Source organism: Pollicipes pollicipes, unplaced genomic scaffold (assembly GCF_011947565.3).
Source record: "Pollicipes pollicipes isolate AB1234 unplaced genomic scaffold, Ppol_2.1 Scaffold_4740;HRSCAF=5597_pilon_pilon_pilon, whole genome shotgun sequence".
Classification (NCBI taxonomy): domain Eukaryota; kingdom Metazoa; phylum Arthropoda; class Thecostraca; order Pollicipedomorpha; family Pollicipedidae; genus Pollicipes; species Pollicipes pollicipes.
The window spans coordinates 15,795,953-15,812,317 of NW_023596545.1; the positions used below are offsets into that span (position 1 = coordinate 15,795,953).

At 50.2% G+C, this 16,365-nt stretch overlaps 2 protein-coding genes across 2 annotated transcripts; one reads left to right on the forward strand and one right to left on the reverse strand.

Annotated features, from left to right (window-relative positions):
• Nucleotides 1-15: 15 nt before the first annotated feature.
• Nucleotides 16-3,168, reverse strand: LOC119098648 (protein adenylyltransferase FICD-like). The gene is made up of 2 exons (XM_037221623.1): nt 2,642-3,168; nt 16-1,928 (listed from the first exon to the last, which is right to left on the reverse strand). Exons 1-2 carry the CDS (start codon nt 2,865-2,867, stop codon nt 697-699), a joined length of 1,458 nt encoding a protein of 485 aa, XP_037077518.1. The 5' UTR covers nt 2,868-3,168; the 3' UTR covers nt 16-696.
• Nucleotides 3,169-7,802: 4,634 nt separating this feature from the next.
• On the forward strand, nt 7,803-15,091 carry LOC119098649 (UV excision repair protein RAD23 homolog B). The gene is made up of 6 exons (XM_037221625.1): nt 7,803-8,066; nt 9,523-9,601; nt 11,576-11,689; nt 11,724-11,932; nt 12,830-13,357; nt 14,463-15,091. The coding sequence occupies exons 1-6, from the start codon at nt 8,001-8,003 to the stop codon at nt 14,571-14,573; spliced, it is 1,107 nt and encodes a 368-aa protein (XP_037077520.1). The 5' UTR covers nt 7,803-8,000; the 3' UTR covers nt 14,574-15,091.
• Nucleotides 15,092-16,365: the final 1,274 nt, after the last annotated feature.

Here is a 16,365-nt window from a genome sequence, read left to right on the forward strand (position 1 = left end):
AAAGAACACCCCACAGTCCATATTTGGTAGTTGTACAGTTGTCGCAAGATAAAGATTATTCCGTCAGAGCGCCAACGACGTCCTCCACGATCAAGACGGTCGTCGCGTCTATCTCAGGAACCAACCTCCGAAATACGGCAGATTTTCTCAGAGAGCTCAGCATGCCAATACCCAATGCTCAGGAAGTGAGCCGAACGTCTCTCAGCGTGCGGAGCAGGTACAATCACGGCACCGCAGAAAACGTAACATCAATATCAAATAATACTGCAAAGTGAGCACATACAGCTTGCAAAATAGTGTGCACTTATATATCCTCACAGCCACTAAAACAGCAACACCCAATGCATTCCTAAGGTTCAGGTGGGCTTGCCCCCCAAGGCTACCGTCATCTGTCCACGTCTTCTACATCTATGTCACGATCGATTTCGTTTTTCCGCACCTGGTTCGATCTCTCTACCTCTTCTACGCCAATAAACCGATTGCACTCCCCGTCCAATACGTGCTTTGGCCTACGCTCGCCATCTGCACCAACCGCATCATCACCCTGGCCTTCCAGATAATGTCTGGCTTGCTCCACTCCTTCCACGCTAACGCCAGCAGTCCGGCCGAGTCGCGCCTGAGACGTCCGGTTGCCCGCCTCTGCCACGTCCTTAGCACTGCGCTCACCCGGCACCGGAACCAACCTGTCCACCTCCTCTACACTGATGACATGCTCGCTCCCATCTTCCGGTGTATGTATAGTCCTGTCCGCCTCCTCTTCGCTGAAGTACCCCGTCGTGTCGCCCGGCTCGCGGTGGGCGACCGGCGCGCCGAACCCCACCAGGTCGTCGCCGCTGAAGTTGCGCACGAACGCGTCTTCGGCGTCGGCGCGGCGTGCGGCCGCCTGGCGTTCGGCCTCCGACGCCGCGATCTTGTGCACGTACTCGCTGGTCGCCCAACGTAGACGTCGAGCGTCTTCTCGGCGCACTCGGCGATGAAGCGCACAAACGGCCGCACGTCGCCCTCGTTGGCCAGCTGCAAGCAGCGGTAGTAGATGTGACGGTCTTGCTTGCGGATGATGACCGGCGGGAAGCCGGCCTGCATCAGGATCAGGTTCATCAGCAGCCGCGACGTGCGTCCGTTGCCGTCCGAGAACGGGTGAATGAAGACGAGCTTGTAGTGCGCCAGCGCCGCGTACTTAACCGGGTGCAGCGCCACCGTCTCCGGCGCGTTCAGCCACTGGATGAAGCCCTCCAGCAGGGGCGTGATGCGTGTGGGTGGCGGCGGCACGTGTTCGCTGACGTACACCTGCGTCGTGCGCAACTGTCCGGCCGCCAACGGGTCGGCGTGACCCATCACGCGCCGGTGGATCTGCAGCAGGTCATCCAGCGTGATGTCGCCGATCCGGTGCACCAGAGTCGTGTTGATGTACTTGATGGCAGCGTCCAGTCCCAAGATTTCGTTGTGCTCCATGACGCTGCGGCCGCCCACAGCCATGCGCGTCTCAACGACCATGCGCGTCTCGGCCAGCGTCATCGTATTGCCCTCGATTCCCACCGTGTGGTGGATTTGCTGAAAGTAGGCTTCCTTTTTGACGCGGCGCAGTGCCGAGCTGCTGTCCGGCACCTTCGCCAGCTCCAGCAGCTTGCGATCGATGCGCCGCAGCAGCTCCAGGTCGCTTTGCTCCACCAGCGGCTGCGTCCGCTGTCGGTTTTGCAGCGCCCGCCGGTGGCCCGGCGCGAAGATGAGGGCACGCGTGTACAGATGGTTGGCGCGCGTCACGTCTGAGAGCTCCAGGAACTCACCATACTCAGTCAGCACATCTGGATGGCGAGGGCTGAGTGCCAGTGCGTGCTCGAACAGCTTTCCAGCCTTCTCCAGCTTGCCGAGTTGGCACATCTGGGCTGCAGCCTGTAGAGTGTTGCGGGCCTCATACTCCGCATTCTTAGCTGCGAGGGGAAAGGCAAAAGTTGCTTTGGTTGCAGTGATTGCATCTGCACTGAGACAGAGCTCCTGCTAATTTCAAGTGACAGTTGGCTCAAATTTTGCATGCATCACCACCAAATAACCTGCACTAAAAAGTTTCAGCAAATCATCAAAAATGTGGGGTGAGGGTGCTAATGCCCCAATGTGGCCAAAACAGACTTAAACTAGAAATTGAGTTTAACTGACCAATTTCCTTTTTGAAGTGGCTACTTATTTTGGGGGGAGACTAATTAAAAGCTGGGGATTCCTAGCCAACTACCTCAGAAACTATGCATATGCCCAATGCAATCAATGCATGCAGTAGCAGGGGATCATGACCAGTGTCAACCATAGCCTTGACAGCAGAAGTTTTCTACAGAAAGACCAGCAGAAGCAGCTATTCCAAGCACATCAAAAGGAAAACAATTACTTAATATAAAGCATTTCACATGGAGCTGTGGCAGATGCTCATTATTCATGAATGAGTGAATCAGATTTAAACTATCACTAACATATGCCACTGAAACATGTGTAGTGTAAGCACACATTCAAATTTTGTGGTATTTGTGACTACATTTTATCACTTCAATTGCCTTGTCCTTCATACTGATCAATCATAAAAACATTGTACTCATGACATGATGACAGAAGGAAACTGAAAAAATGCCCCCTGTGGCAGGCAGTATTATGTACTTACTCTTTTGATCATGGTTAGGGTCTTTGGGGGCTAACTCAGTTCCAGGATTAAGGAAATTGGGACTAAGATCGTCAGTATGCAGATAAAGTTCATCTTCAAGAGGAAGAAAAGAGCCTGGCTTTGTTCCAACGATCAGTCCACCAGAAAAGTGTTCCAAAATGAGTGAGCTCAGCAGTGTGCAAGAGACACCTACCAAAAACACTACTATTGATGTAAGCTTGGACATGCTCACAACATGCTCCTGCAGGTCCTCATCAATCAATTTATGTGTCACTGGTTTTCATGACTTCACAAAATCACTTCTCAAAAGTAACCACTCGTGCTGATTCGCAAAAGGGACAATGGTCGTTGATACTTGACCCAGCTATGAAGCTATATACACAAATAGCAACCAAATTTTTCCCTGTGAGAACAGAACTGTTAAAGTGATTCAGCGTATTCTGGACACACAATGCCCTTTATATGAGGATTTGGTGTGTGGACGCATGGAGAAAAGGTCGCGTATGGTGCTTCGCCTCACACTTCGATTTTAGTACACAAGTCTGCTACATACGTAAATACACGTAATCATTTTGATAAACGAACTACCTGCGCCGAAGTTGTCATCACTAAATGAAGCAAGCTGGACTACTAATTGAAGAAACGTGACGCTTCAAATCAAGTGGGCGGCAGTATTCATGCGGCTCCGAACATGGGTGCCGATTTCTGAAAATGGTTGGGGAGCAGATTCAAAGAAGTTATCATAAGGGGGCATGGCCAAAAACTTCTTGGGTTTGTGCCTGATTTTCTTATTATTACTCACATTATATATATATGCTTTGCTTACGTGTCTTTTCAAATCTTACGTGCGTGGCCACAGCAATTATGCATGGAATCAAGCATCAGAATACTCAACTTTGTTCAGAATCGAGAAGGGGAAGAGTTACATAACCCAGGTTTGGTCATGCGCGCTCGCAAGTCTAACAGCAAAACCCCCACTCCCGGCATTGCAGTTTGCCGAGGCAGTGCGGCGTCGGTCCTGCGTCTTACACCAGGCGGTGGCGAACGGATGGAGGAAAACGGCAATGTTTCTGGAGGAAACACCTTTGAACGCTTTAAAATGTCAATTTGAACGCCTGCAATGTGTTCTGGGAGTATATTTTACCAGTGAAATTTTCAGACTTATGATATAAGCGGATTACCATTTACAACACTGTGAACCTTTGCAAGAATTTAATGGTGGAACAAGGCAGGTAAAAGTGGAATCTACGTTCGTGCTGCTGTCGCTGCATATTTCATCAGAGGATAGGCTCAAAACTATTGAAGTGGAATATGCGCTGCAGTCCAATTTCTGAACAGTATGAATTCATTTGTTAAAACTTTTGGTTGCATTATTTTACGATGGATGTTCTCGGGCGCCAGGCGCCCACCACTCGGTGTCAGCCGCAGTACGCCGCTCGGTCTCATGAAAACTACAACCCTAGCCTCTGATGTTCTTGCTACTAAGATTGTGAGCACGTAGGCCCAAAGCTGCTTTATGCAATTTGCTTCACATGATAATCCTGAACAAGGATCGATCGATATATTTTACTGACCTTTTTCATTCTGAACTTATTGTGATCCGCCTGTTGGCCATTACGGAAATCCTTTTTTCCGGGCAAAGGATCCAGTGTATAGACCAATAGGGAACAAATTATATTTCCCGGTCAGGGGCTTCAGGACCATTCGGTTACAGCGTGGAGTGCTCGCTGGCTGTCATGCCGGTGACACAGGGGCGGGATGCTCTGGCCGATACAGAAACCCTGAAAGGGACACGTCATACATTGTTGGCCTGCCTGACGGCAGAGGGCCCCTGACCCGATCATTTGTTCCCAAATAGACGCAGGGTTCTCATTTATACAAAAGATCACTATAATTGCAGGTGTCCCATAATTGGCAAAGAGACTTCCACAGTTCGGCATAACGGACCCCTGGCTGAAATGGGATATAGAGCCCTCCGTTCGGTACCGGGGCCCTTCCTGACAAACTGCCTTCCATTATCGCGTTGTGGACTCACATCGTTAACTTTCATCTCCACTTGCATTGCCAGAAGGCCTCGACCAACGCAAAGGACCCCTGGCTTTTGGGGTCCCGTCCCGGTCCCTGTCCAACAGATGTTGCCCTGGTCGACTCGAGGCCCATTGCGAGCATTGGGCCCTCTATCAGGCATTGTGGGTCTCTGACCAGTAAAGAAACCCTCATTGTTGCAAGGGACCCGACACCCGACCCGACACCAACCCACAAATCGCGGGTTTTGACTTTTTCCCTGCTTGGGAAATGTGCCCCCAGCTCCCAGACCGACACGGAGCCAACTGCTCGGTTTTGGTGGTCTGTGACCGAAATAGAGACCCGAATTGCCCCAGGGTGTCTCCAGTCGGTGTAAGAGGCCCTCTAACTAACATCTGATGGCCCGGCCCTGCCCTCTTGCCCTCCAAGCGGGCACTTGATCATCGATTTCGAGGGACCTCCGGATCCTCTGCGGGACCCTGAACACTGTCCAAGGCTGACGCTAAGCCCCTTGTAAATACCGACCCTTACTAGGCTCTGTGGTCGCTGACTGATACGGGAACCACTCATTGACTGAAGGGTCCCTACCAATGAAAATCGTGCATCTCGGCTCTGCCTTTGCTTGAGAAATGGGCCCTAAGTCCCAGACGTGACTGTGGAGGTATAATCTTGTGACGAATATTTCGCGTGTTACGGTCGTTAAGTCTATCATTGTTGTGTGTTTCGCAAAAATAGGATTGGTGAGGCCAAGTGGGAAAAACTAGCGTCAGATACATTAGAAAGCAGGATACTTCCCTGATTAGGCCCAATTTCCTCTGAGTGACGTTGTGGGGTTGGAGTACCCCCAACACAGACTGCCAAATACAGACCTCGTCAATACGTTTGCCTGATCTGTTTCGGTGAAAGATCTTCTCGTTCCACATCATAATAATTTCGTCTGGCGTCAATCGCCGAAGCCAGGCTTTGGTAATCGACACAGAGTCGGTATTATGTGACTTCGGATGTTGAACGTGTACGTCTTCGGGAGCGAAGAGATCCTGTAAATTGATTTGTGCGACCAATAATGTCTCCCATGGAAATCCCGGCTGATTACCGCAAAAACGGGATGCAGGTGCATCACTTCCATTAGGCATGTTTGACACGGCTTGTGTTGATGGTTGTGGTTGGACGATTACTGCTACCGGTTTAGCGGGCTGGTGCTGATTGTCAGGTTTTTGCAGCTCTGTGCTGGCATGGGGCCCCTGGTCAACGTAGGTAAACGCATTGCCTCAGTGGGTCCTCAAACGGTTGCAGGAGGACATTAAACTGATATTTCAGGCCACGACCGTGCGGTTCGTGATTGTTAATGCGACCTACAGTCAGTCCTTCGGCTCTTATGCCCTCCAGCCGGGCGCTTAATAGTCGGTTCCAGCGGGCCGCAGCGTCCCTCTTCGTGCCTCATCGAACACTGACCATGGTCGGCTCGGGCCCCTAGCGAGCACATAATCCTCTGTTCAGCGCTGCGTTTCCTGACCGATACAGGGGGTCCCGACCAGTGCAAGTCACTGGGCCAGCTTTGCAAATCACTGGCGACCATGGAGCCACCTGTGCGTTACTGGTCGTATCTGACCAACATATAGACTCTACCAACTCAGGGTACCCCTGATCAGCGCGCAGGGCCCTCTGGCCTGCCAATGGTGGTACGCGACCCTGCGGGCCGAGGCCCCTGAATACGGACCTCTGGCCGGCCTTTTGGGTCCTTGTTCCCCCTCAACTCGGGCCATTATTCTTAGGCTACGAGGGATCTTTGGGCCCCCCGGAACCTCAAGGGGGAAGGGTAAGAGAGGGAAATCGTAAATCTCGGATTTGCACATGCTCCCTGTACCGTCCCTCCGCCTGCGTTACCGCATGTTTCAAAAACATACTTAAGTGAAACCTCATGACTCGTTGCATCTAAAAATTACACTGGGCAGCGCGACTGCAGCACCGCCAAAGCATAATGAGGATATCTAAACTTCAATCATTCTCGACTCAAAATTACGCTGTTAGCGCTTCGCGACAGCAATGCGCTTCTTCTTGTAGGAGTGACCACTGTCGTCGCGGCAACCGCCGTACGTACCTGTCACATGGATATTGTTATTCCCCCATTCCCAAAGCCAAAGTGACCTTCGAAAAGAGCCGCTGTGGTAAACTTTGGAGAAATCAAAAGCCATAGTGTAACGTTCGGTTGAAAACGCGGGAAAAATAGCTTCATCTTGTCATATATTTTGTTTCAACAGTGTTTCCAGCTTACGTAGCCATTTATAACACAAACAGTTTAACACGTCAGTGCGTTTTAAACATTAAAGAACAAAAGCAAAGTGAATGAAATGCATTTCTTTCATATGATGAGCAGGGAGTAAAATACAATTTCTCCCGCAGGTTTGGCTAGTTCAAATAGAAATTTTAAGCTTTTTAGGACTTAGAGAAACATATGATTCGGATCAAATTGTACGCGTGTGGTGTAACAATAGGTGAAAGGAAGAAAAGGGAGGGATTCTGCCTTTCAGACATTACGCCGGGATTCCCCCCCGTGGTACTTCACGCATGTATGACGCTGCATGCACGTCATGCGGTCTGATTCTTTACAGCGTATCGACAGGCATCAGATTAGTTAAGCAGAAGCTCAATGGGTGCAGGAATAAACCTCTGGTCTATAAGTGCATGGTCATGTCCAGCTGTGAGCCGGCTTAAAAACAGATGGTTACCGGGGGGATATATTAAAAACTTCCCACTGGCATGATCACAGTGTCAAAAGCATATAGCCAGACTCACAACGACTGACAAAAATTTATGCCGGAAGTCTGAAGTGGGGCGTTTTAAGGTGAATAATACCAGTAATTTTCGAGGATTGTCATGGTGCCTTAAACGGTTGCAAAATAGTACCGCCGGAAGCAAGCCGTTACGTCACGAAGAGGGGTCTACAACTACTGCGCTTGTGCGCCAAAATGACAAGTCGTTTCCTGCGACAGTGGCGCAGAAGCAGGTTCTGGACGGTTAGGTGCTCAGGGAGCGTCGTCCCAGAGAAGCGGTCCTCACGTTCGCGAGTGCGTTACGTCATACCAATGCTCAGCGATTGGAATCTCTGAACTGGGTTGGGCGGTGGATTGAGGGCAGCAAGAGTGGCCTAAATCCGATGAGGATCCTGGATATTTGTATTCGCCAGATGCTTTAGAAGACTTCGGCAGTGCCGCGTCCAACCTCGCCGAACTACTGGAGAATACTCCGGTGTTTTGACAACAGTGCTCACGGAAATCAACCTCTCGACATCTGGATCACTTAGCTGCTGGCCTTGCCAGCTCATAACTGCTTCAAAATGCTCATCACAATGAAGAATTTGCAGCAGCAGACCTTCCAGATAGATATCGATGCATCCCAGTCTGTAAGTTGATTATATTGTTATATTGTCCACCATTGTGGTTGTTTCCATGAACTATTAATGCAGAGAACTTGCACTGCATCGTTGTGTGTTTTGCATGATGTTCTCTGTTATCACTTGCACTTATTGAATTGCATTATTCAGGTTAACTGAATGAAGACACTGGTGCACCATAAAGGGTGCTTTTTGCCATGTATGGTGTCCCTTTCTGTAAGTATTCTTATGTGACATGCATAGCAGTCCCTTCTTCACATGTTCTGAACCTGTAAACCAAAAGCTGTTGCTTGTTTTTCCATCTGGTTTGTGATTCAGGTGGCATTATTGTGTGCCAAACACTGGAGGCTCTGTGTGATAGTAATCATGCTGTTAATCCTTCAGAAGGCAACATGGCTCTTGCATTGATTACAGACATGGCCTTGCCAGAAAACTCAAGCAACTTGGTTTGACAAACCATATGAGATTGCTTTTAGTTATTTATTTGGCATTTTTCAAAGCTAAACAGATATTTTTTGCATTTATGATATGCAATCTGGTCTGCTAAAACTGCATGTTATTGTGAACATGTCTGGCATAGCAGCAGCAATTTTGGCCACCATTACAGTGCTTGTACATGGAAAGCCTCAGTACTCAGGGCTTGGTGCATGGTCAGCACCAATTTCATTACATATCTTTTGTTTTAAGGAAATGTGATGTTTCAGTATGACATTGCCCAAAATACTCAGACGTTTTTTCACAAGCTTTTGTTTTAAGGCAATGTGATGCTTTAATGGACCATTGCACAAAATACTCAGAAAAAATTAACAAAAATATATCAAATCAGCATTTGCCCAGGTCTTGGGGTGGCACTCACAAGTACAAGTTTAAGGGCACATGTTCAGTAGTTGTCTGGCATAAAGGATAGGTTTTTCAGGCTAGTTTGCACTTATCTTAGTGCAAATGATCTTGTAAACTTTTGAAAGACCTGACTCTGGGATGGACTTGGGAATCAGCTGCTGACTAACCCACACATGCTTGGATCAGTGGTATGTACACATGGTGGTCCTTGGGATGTGTGCCCCTGTATTCAAGTTTGCATGCATTGTGATATGCATGCAGCTTATATTAAACATTATAGCTATCTGTATGAAAGGAAACACATCTGAATATATATCTGCATATGTCATATGTACAGTATCTGAAGCCATGAAAAAATATTGCATGCCAGTGGTACACTAAAATACTTATGGTAAAAATGTTTACTGTGACTTCATGCATGTGGCCCTGTTCTGAATGGTTTATTGTTCCATGTAAATGGTGTTCTGTAGGATCATATCGCAAGATTCCTATACATCAGTGGTCTTCCATGTCATTTTGGTACTTATTTGTGCCCTTTCTTTTCTGTCTGGCAGGTACTTTTCAGTGTATTCTGCTTTGATGCTTCAAGTTCTGTGACCCATTAACCTTTTTGTGCTAATTTCAGGTCAGAGAACTCAAGGAAAAGATTGAAAAAGAGAAGGGGTCTGACTACATTGCTTCTGGTCAAAAACTTATTTATGCAGGTAAGCACATTAAATGAAGTTGCAAATTATATTTGGTTATCAAAACAACTCGGCACATGGGCTTAATTGTTGTTAGGATATTGGTTGACAAATTGATCATCACAAAGTTCCTTGAAATACTGGAACTTATTAGGTTGTACAATATTTGCTTTGCTGCAGAAATTCTGCATTGGATGTGGTAGTTATGCATAAGTGTGCCAAGGACAGAGGTGAGTCCTGGTTTGGCAGATCCGAGGCCACATTAGCCACAAATGTATGGTGCCTGCTTAGGCAGACCTAATGCAGATCAGTCTAGGTATCAGGCTATCAATCTAGGTCTGTGTATGAATGATTCTGACAAGCTGAGAATAGCCTGAATGAGGCCCGTACTCTGCATCAGTGTTTGCATTACAGCATTTGTTTAAGGCCAAACATGTGCCTGTAGAAAGCTGTATGTTTCATATAATTTGTCTTGTGATATGGGCCTGCAGTACTCAAATGTAGCATTTCTCAGAACACTCACATTACCATTATTGTTTTTTCAGTAGCTCAAATGGTCCAAACACCTGGTCTCCCATTTACCCATGCATGGCAGGGTTTGTTTGAGTTAATTTAGGCGTTTGCTGTTCGCCCTTGACTGGAATGACCCACACCCTATGGCAATGGCCACACTAAAAGTCAGATGATGTTAGAGGCACAGGACAGGCAATTCCAAGCACGACAGTCTGCTAGCCTCTGACTCAGAATTTTATGGGAGTGGTGGGGTTGGGGCTCACACAGCAAGCATAGCTTGACATCAGTGCTGATCCCAGAAATCCATCTAATCAAAAATGCCTTTATCAAATCTTCAGTAAGTTCATGACTTCTTATGCACCTTGGCATTTGTGCCATTCTAAACTAGCATACTCAGTAGCTTGTGTCATTCAAAAGTAACATACTCAGTGACAATTTACAAATGTTATTCTTCATGGCTTGGGGAAGTCATGTCTTATCTTTGCTGGATTTTATATGACATTCTTCTCATTAAAATGCAGAGGCTCATTCCAACAATTAGATGTCATGGATATTTTTGTATTTTGTCATGTTCATCAGCAAAAATATATTTCTTTACTATGGTGGCGAGAATGCTGTATGTGCTTGTGCCATCTTGTCTGATTTTTCTGAATGAATCAAATGCATGCTGTTACCAATACATGGGAGGCAAACTGAAGTTGAATCAGAAAAACTGCTGTAGACTGCTGGTAGTGTAGTGGTTAACACGTCTGTGTTAACCACCGCACGTCTGGGAAACCAGAGGTACAGGGTTCGATTCCCCGCGGTGCCCGCCCTTCCTGCCAGGGTGAGAGGCAGGTGACGCCATATAGTCTCAGCAGCTGAGGGCGTCGTAAAGCCTCGATGACACCCACCCGCAAATAACTGATGAATTGGCAGGATTTCAATGATGTTATCATGACAGGAATGCCAAGGTCATTTTGAAAAACTCTCTGATATACCTTTATCATTTTCGCGGGCGTGTAGCTCAGAAATTAGACGGGCTTAGGTGGTAGGAATGGCAGGATTGCGAACAGCACCGAAAGGTCTACAGGATGACTATTTCAGTGCAAAACCCCATACAAATGTGGACCACTCTCTTTAAATCAAATGTAGCGAGAGACGTGATTCTGATTCAGGTCGACCATGATGCAAGCAGGTGATGCTACTGGGTCTCACTTTGGCCTTGAATCAGGCAGAGCTGCGCCTGAATCCAGAATAGTGTGATTAGAATCTGAATGAATCCTTGGACCAGTAGCTGTCTGGTCAAAGCTGTGTTGTGTACTGTTTGGGTGTCGCATATTTCCCGTGCTCAGTTAAGCGTCGCATACGTACACTGAACACTTACCAGTTATGTACTTTGCTGTTGAAGGATGCGTTATTAATCAGCAGATAAGTCTCAGTGCCTGCGTGGCCAGTGCTTTGCTGGCTGATATGGACGCTAACCGACCCCTATCCGCGCAGGCAAAATTTTGGCCGACGACACACCGCTCTCCGAGTACAGCATCGACGACAAGAAGTTTGTGGTGGTGATGGTGATGAAGCCGAAGCCGGCCCCGCTGCCGACCGGCCCCGCAGACCCGACAGCTCCGGCGCAGACAGCGCCCGACGCCGGCCGCGCCATCTGCACCCGAACCCGCCGCCCCGGCGCCGGCGCCGACCGCGGCTCCCACTCCGGCTCCGGCTCCGGCTCCTGCTTCGGCTCCCACTCCGGCGCCGGTGCCTGAGGTCGACCCGTCCGGGGAGTCGACGCTGCTCACAGGAGACCAGCTGGAGACGGTCGTCAAGAACATCATGGATATGGGCTACAGTCGGGACGAGGTAATTTGTCTGTGATGTGGGTGGAGCAAGGTGTGCAGATGAAGACTCCGCGGGTTGCCATGCGGTCGATTTACGTGCAGCCTCTTGCGTCAGAGTTAGCAGCCGCCGTGCATCGAGTATGGAACGGAACTTTGCCTTTTGTCTCTGCAAGCTCGGGAGCACACGCTCGAAAGTAAATCTAGGTGAATGTGAATGATAGCACGTGAAGCTCATTGAACGCCATTGAAATGGATCTTCACCTGGTGTGTCATAAACCAAATGTCATCAGGCGCGCCTTCTGGTTGCGCCGCCGTTGATGCCCATCTGCGACCCAGGAGGCAGTTCAGCGGCTGTCTACCCCGGTCCAACACTGAAATGGGGGAGCGGCGTTTTTCCGCCTGTGCAAGCTTTACTACCGCGCGATCACAACTGACTTGCAGTCGTGCGCAGCACCCGACAATTGAGCCGCCATCTAACCAACAAAAATTCGTTGGCGCTATAACAACGCTGCCGTGGCTGTGACGTTCAACTGTGATATGTGCCCCTGACATTCCTGACGTGGATCACTTAGTGGTATAGTTGTGACGCCAGGCTGCGATAGCCCTGATTTGATCCCGGATTGCCACAATGTATGTAAGCATCGCGTCCGTTTGCCACGGGCCGCAACACCAACAGCTGGCCAGGCGCCACGCAAGGGGCGCGTTGTGCGGGAATCACTGTCATGGTTATATCGGTGGCAGCGCGTACTTAAATACCCCTTGGTAGTAACAGCGGTGACCAAGCTTCCCAGGGGCACTATTCTGCGCCTTCGGGTCATCTGATGGCGCTGGCGGCTGGCGGCGGTGATGGCCGGCGCCCGTGTCCGCTGACGCCCCTCCCTTCCTCTCTCCCCCTCACCCGCCCCCGCCCCGCCGCCAGGTCCTGCGCGCGCTGCGCGCCAGCTTCAACAACCCGGACCGGGCCGTGGAGTACTTGCTGTCGGGCATCCCAGAGGCGGTGCTGGAGAGCATGGCGGCCGGCGGTGGCGAGGAGGCGCCGGCCGGAGAGGAGGAGGAGGCGCCGCCGCCAGCCGACACGGCCCAGCAGCTGGCGGCGCTGCGCGCGCTGCCGCAGTTCCAGCAGATGCGCCAGATGGTGCGCTCCAACCCGTCGCTGCTGCACGCCGTGCTCGTCGAGATCGGCGAGAGCAACCCCCAGCTGCTGCAGCTCATCTCTCACAATCAAGAGGCGTTCGTGCGCATGCTGAACGACTCGTCGGAGGCGGAGCCGGCGGCCGGTGGCGGCGGTGGCGGCGGTGGTGGTGGTGGCGGTGGCGGCGGGCAGGGAGGTCAGGGCGGCCAGGGCCGCGTGCCGCCAGCCGGCGGCCAGGGCCGAACTGGCGAGGGTCTGCTCGGCGGAACCACCACCATCCACATCTCGCAGCAAGACCAGGAGGCCATCGAAAGGGTGAGCGACCTCGGTCAGGCGGACTTCCGAGAGGGGCGGGCAGTGCTGCCCCCCCCCCCCCCCCCCCCCCGATCTCCCGCCGACTGCGACACAGGCGACGCTGTTCAACCGGAACGGTTTCGCGTGTCTAGAGAGTCATGTCCTTACCACTGTTACATTGCTATTTTGTTTTTTATCGAAAAATACTCAGTGTGGTTTTAACCTGAAGGTCTTTGGTTGTAGTGCACTTTGCTACACCTTCCATGGAGTTAATACGAACGATATCCATATAATTGACGTTGACATTGGATATTATCTATGTTGACCCTTGGAAGGTGCATCAAATGCACCGATATAGAGGTTTATTGAACTGAACCATACGGAGTATTTTTCCGATGGAACATCAATAAAAGAATAAACCGTGCTTTGATTATGACCGCGAATGATTGTATAAAGGGCCGTGTGCCATTGTATGGCGGAGAGTGTCAAGCGTTCGCATGTGCGTCTGCGGTTTAAAGCGTGAGAAGGCCACCCGTCCGAAACTGCATCCAGATATATTTTTATTGCCTTGGCGGTTATAGGTCATTGTCGTGAGTTGTTGTCGAGAGGTTTGGTGTCTTGAGGAGTCAGAATTTCCATCTTTTCAAATGTCCACTAAGTGGCCCCTTTGAAAGCATCCTTGAACGTTTTGCTTTTTGCTCTTTTCGAATGTCGGATTTTTGCAGTGGTGCCAAACATGCCGGCAAGGCTCAGTTTGAATGCCAATACGTGGCATTTATACCAAAAACAGATCCTGGCCGTGTTTTCCCGTCATATAGGCATCGAGCCCAAATGTAGATCTGTTATGTGTGTCTAGATCTGTATGTGTATGTCAAGATCTATATTTGCTTTGAACAGTAAGCCAGCCATGCACCTTGTATTGCATTGTGCGGCATGCGCCCGTACCGTCGGCCGACTAAACGCCGCCACTATCTTCGCACGTCGCTTCCCCCGATAAGAACACCGGTTATCCGAATATCGTTGGCCCCTGGCGCGTGTTTGCGCTGCTGCCGTGTGCTCTGGTACGGTCTGTCGGCATGAAGTCGGCGTGGCTGCCAGCCCACTGACCCCTCATGTTTCGTTCCAGCTAAAGGCGCTGGGCTTCCCGGAGCAGCTGGTCGTCCAGGCGTACTTTGCGTGTGAGAAGAACGAGAACATGGCGGCCAACTTCCTCCTCTCCCAGGGCTTCGACGACTAGGGCGCGGCGGCGAGCGGCGGCCGCGCGCGCGCGCGCGCTCCGGACTTCTTTTCACCCTTTTCAAGCCCGTACCCCGCTGGATGAGTCGGTCCGCCTGCCCCGAGCGCCGCTGTTTTGTTTGGCACCAGTCCCCGCCTCCAAACGTATTCAGACACCGTGACCGGACGACGCGCGATCCAGAAGCCGCTGCCCGGAAGGTGGGGTGTTTCACCTGGGGAGGTGTAGTATACGCGGAGCCAGCTAACACAGACGTGTTTCGTGTTTCCCAGAATGTGTTTCCGTTGGGCATCCAGCTAAACTTATTCGCTTGTTGATCTTGTGTAAGCTAATGCTGGTCAGGCATGTCCGAAGCACGGATAGTCCTGGATGCTGTAGGTCGGCTTCGTTTCATCTGCCGTGTGTGAGTCGGCCCTAGGCGCCATCTTGTGGGACACATTTGATCCGATGGGTTGGCTGGATCCGTAATGTGGACACAGTCTGTTTTATAAAACTGGTTAAATAAATGCGTCTGGAAGCATTGTTTTTGCGTAGAGAAAGAAGCATCAGCATTGGGTAAAAGGGAAGGTGGCGAATACGGCGTGAGCTATCAGACGCGTTCATGGTGGAAGAGACTGGACTGGGAGGCGGGTGTTCTCGACATCTCAGGTTCCCAAAGTCAGCGAAACCGAAGCGCGCGACACAAAGCTGAAGCAAAACTGCTGTTGTGTCCTACCCTATCCTATGTCCGGAAACAGAACAAGTAATTCAATGGTCACGGGTAATCCGTCGACCACTGCCGCGTTTAACGTTGTCTGCACATGTGACGCCAGTTTGTGTTCACATTGAGCGGAGCCTCTAGCCGCGCCAGTTTTCGGAAGCCGGAAAGTGTGGAAGTTCAGCGACGAGTTCGGCCAGACGCGCTCTTGACGTGGCTTGCATGTATCTGCTGATCCCTACGCCGTTTCATCACGACTTTGTCACCAACAACCGGTGCGGTTCGTTAGGTGTGTCTTGACTGTACAACACGCGTACGTGCTGATAGATAAGGCTGCGTATTTTTGAATGGTGGCGGTGCCCTCGCCACCGCATCCCATTCATATGGGACACAGGCAGCTTCCCGGAAGCTTTTTCTGCGGTGGTGTGAAGGGGAGACAATTTGGAAAAAAGGTACTGCTGCAGGTGTCCAATGTATGTTTTACACTCTGATTGGTAGTAATGCTGTTGCACAACTACGCAGCAAAGCGGCCATACGATCAGTCCGCAGTCAGTCCTGGCGGGGAGGGGGGGGGGGGGGGGGGGCAGCAGGGTCACGGCAGTGTGGCTGCCGGCGACGGACGGGAAAAGGGCTCAGGTAAGGAATATATGACAGGAGAGCCTCATTCTATGACTTGGTTTTTTACAGGACAAAATCCAGTTTAATGCCTTTCTTTGTAAATCACATTGTTTCCAACAGTTAGTATTTGAAGCTTTCGAATTAGTTTCCGCCCACCATGATGCGACAGATCTTCTCTCTAGAAAAATAACCCGTAACATCTAGGCACATGAAAGCTCAGGTCCACTATGGGCCATCGATTGTCATTTAAAATTCTGACCAGCAATCGTCGAGTTCGTATTTTGGCATCTACCCCGTGGAAGTAAATGCCCCCTCAAGCGCCCAAAATACCGACCCGCTCGAGGCATTCGCCTACCCAGGGAAACAATGCTGAAATGGACGAATAATCGTGGGAAGTTGGATGACCTTATTTACCGAATGACATGGATGAGTCCAATAGGATTTTAATGTTTTCAAAATATATGTCAGGGTGAATTGCGA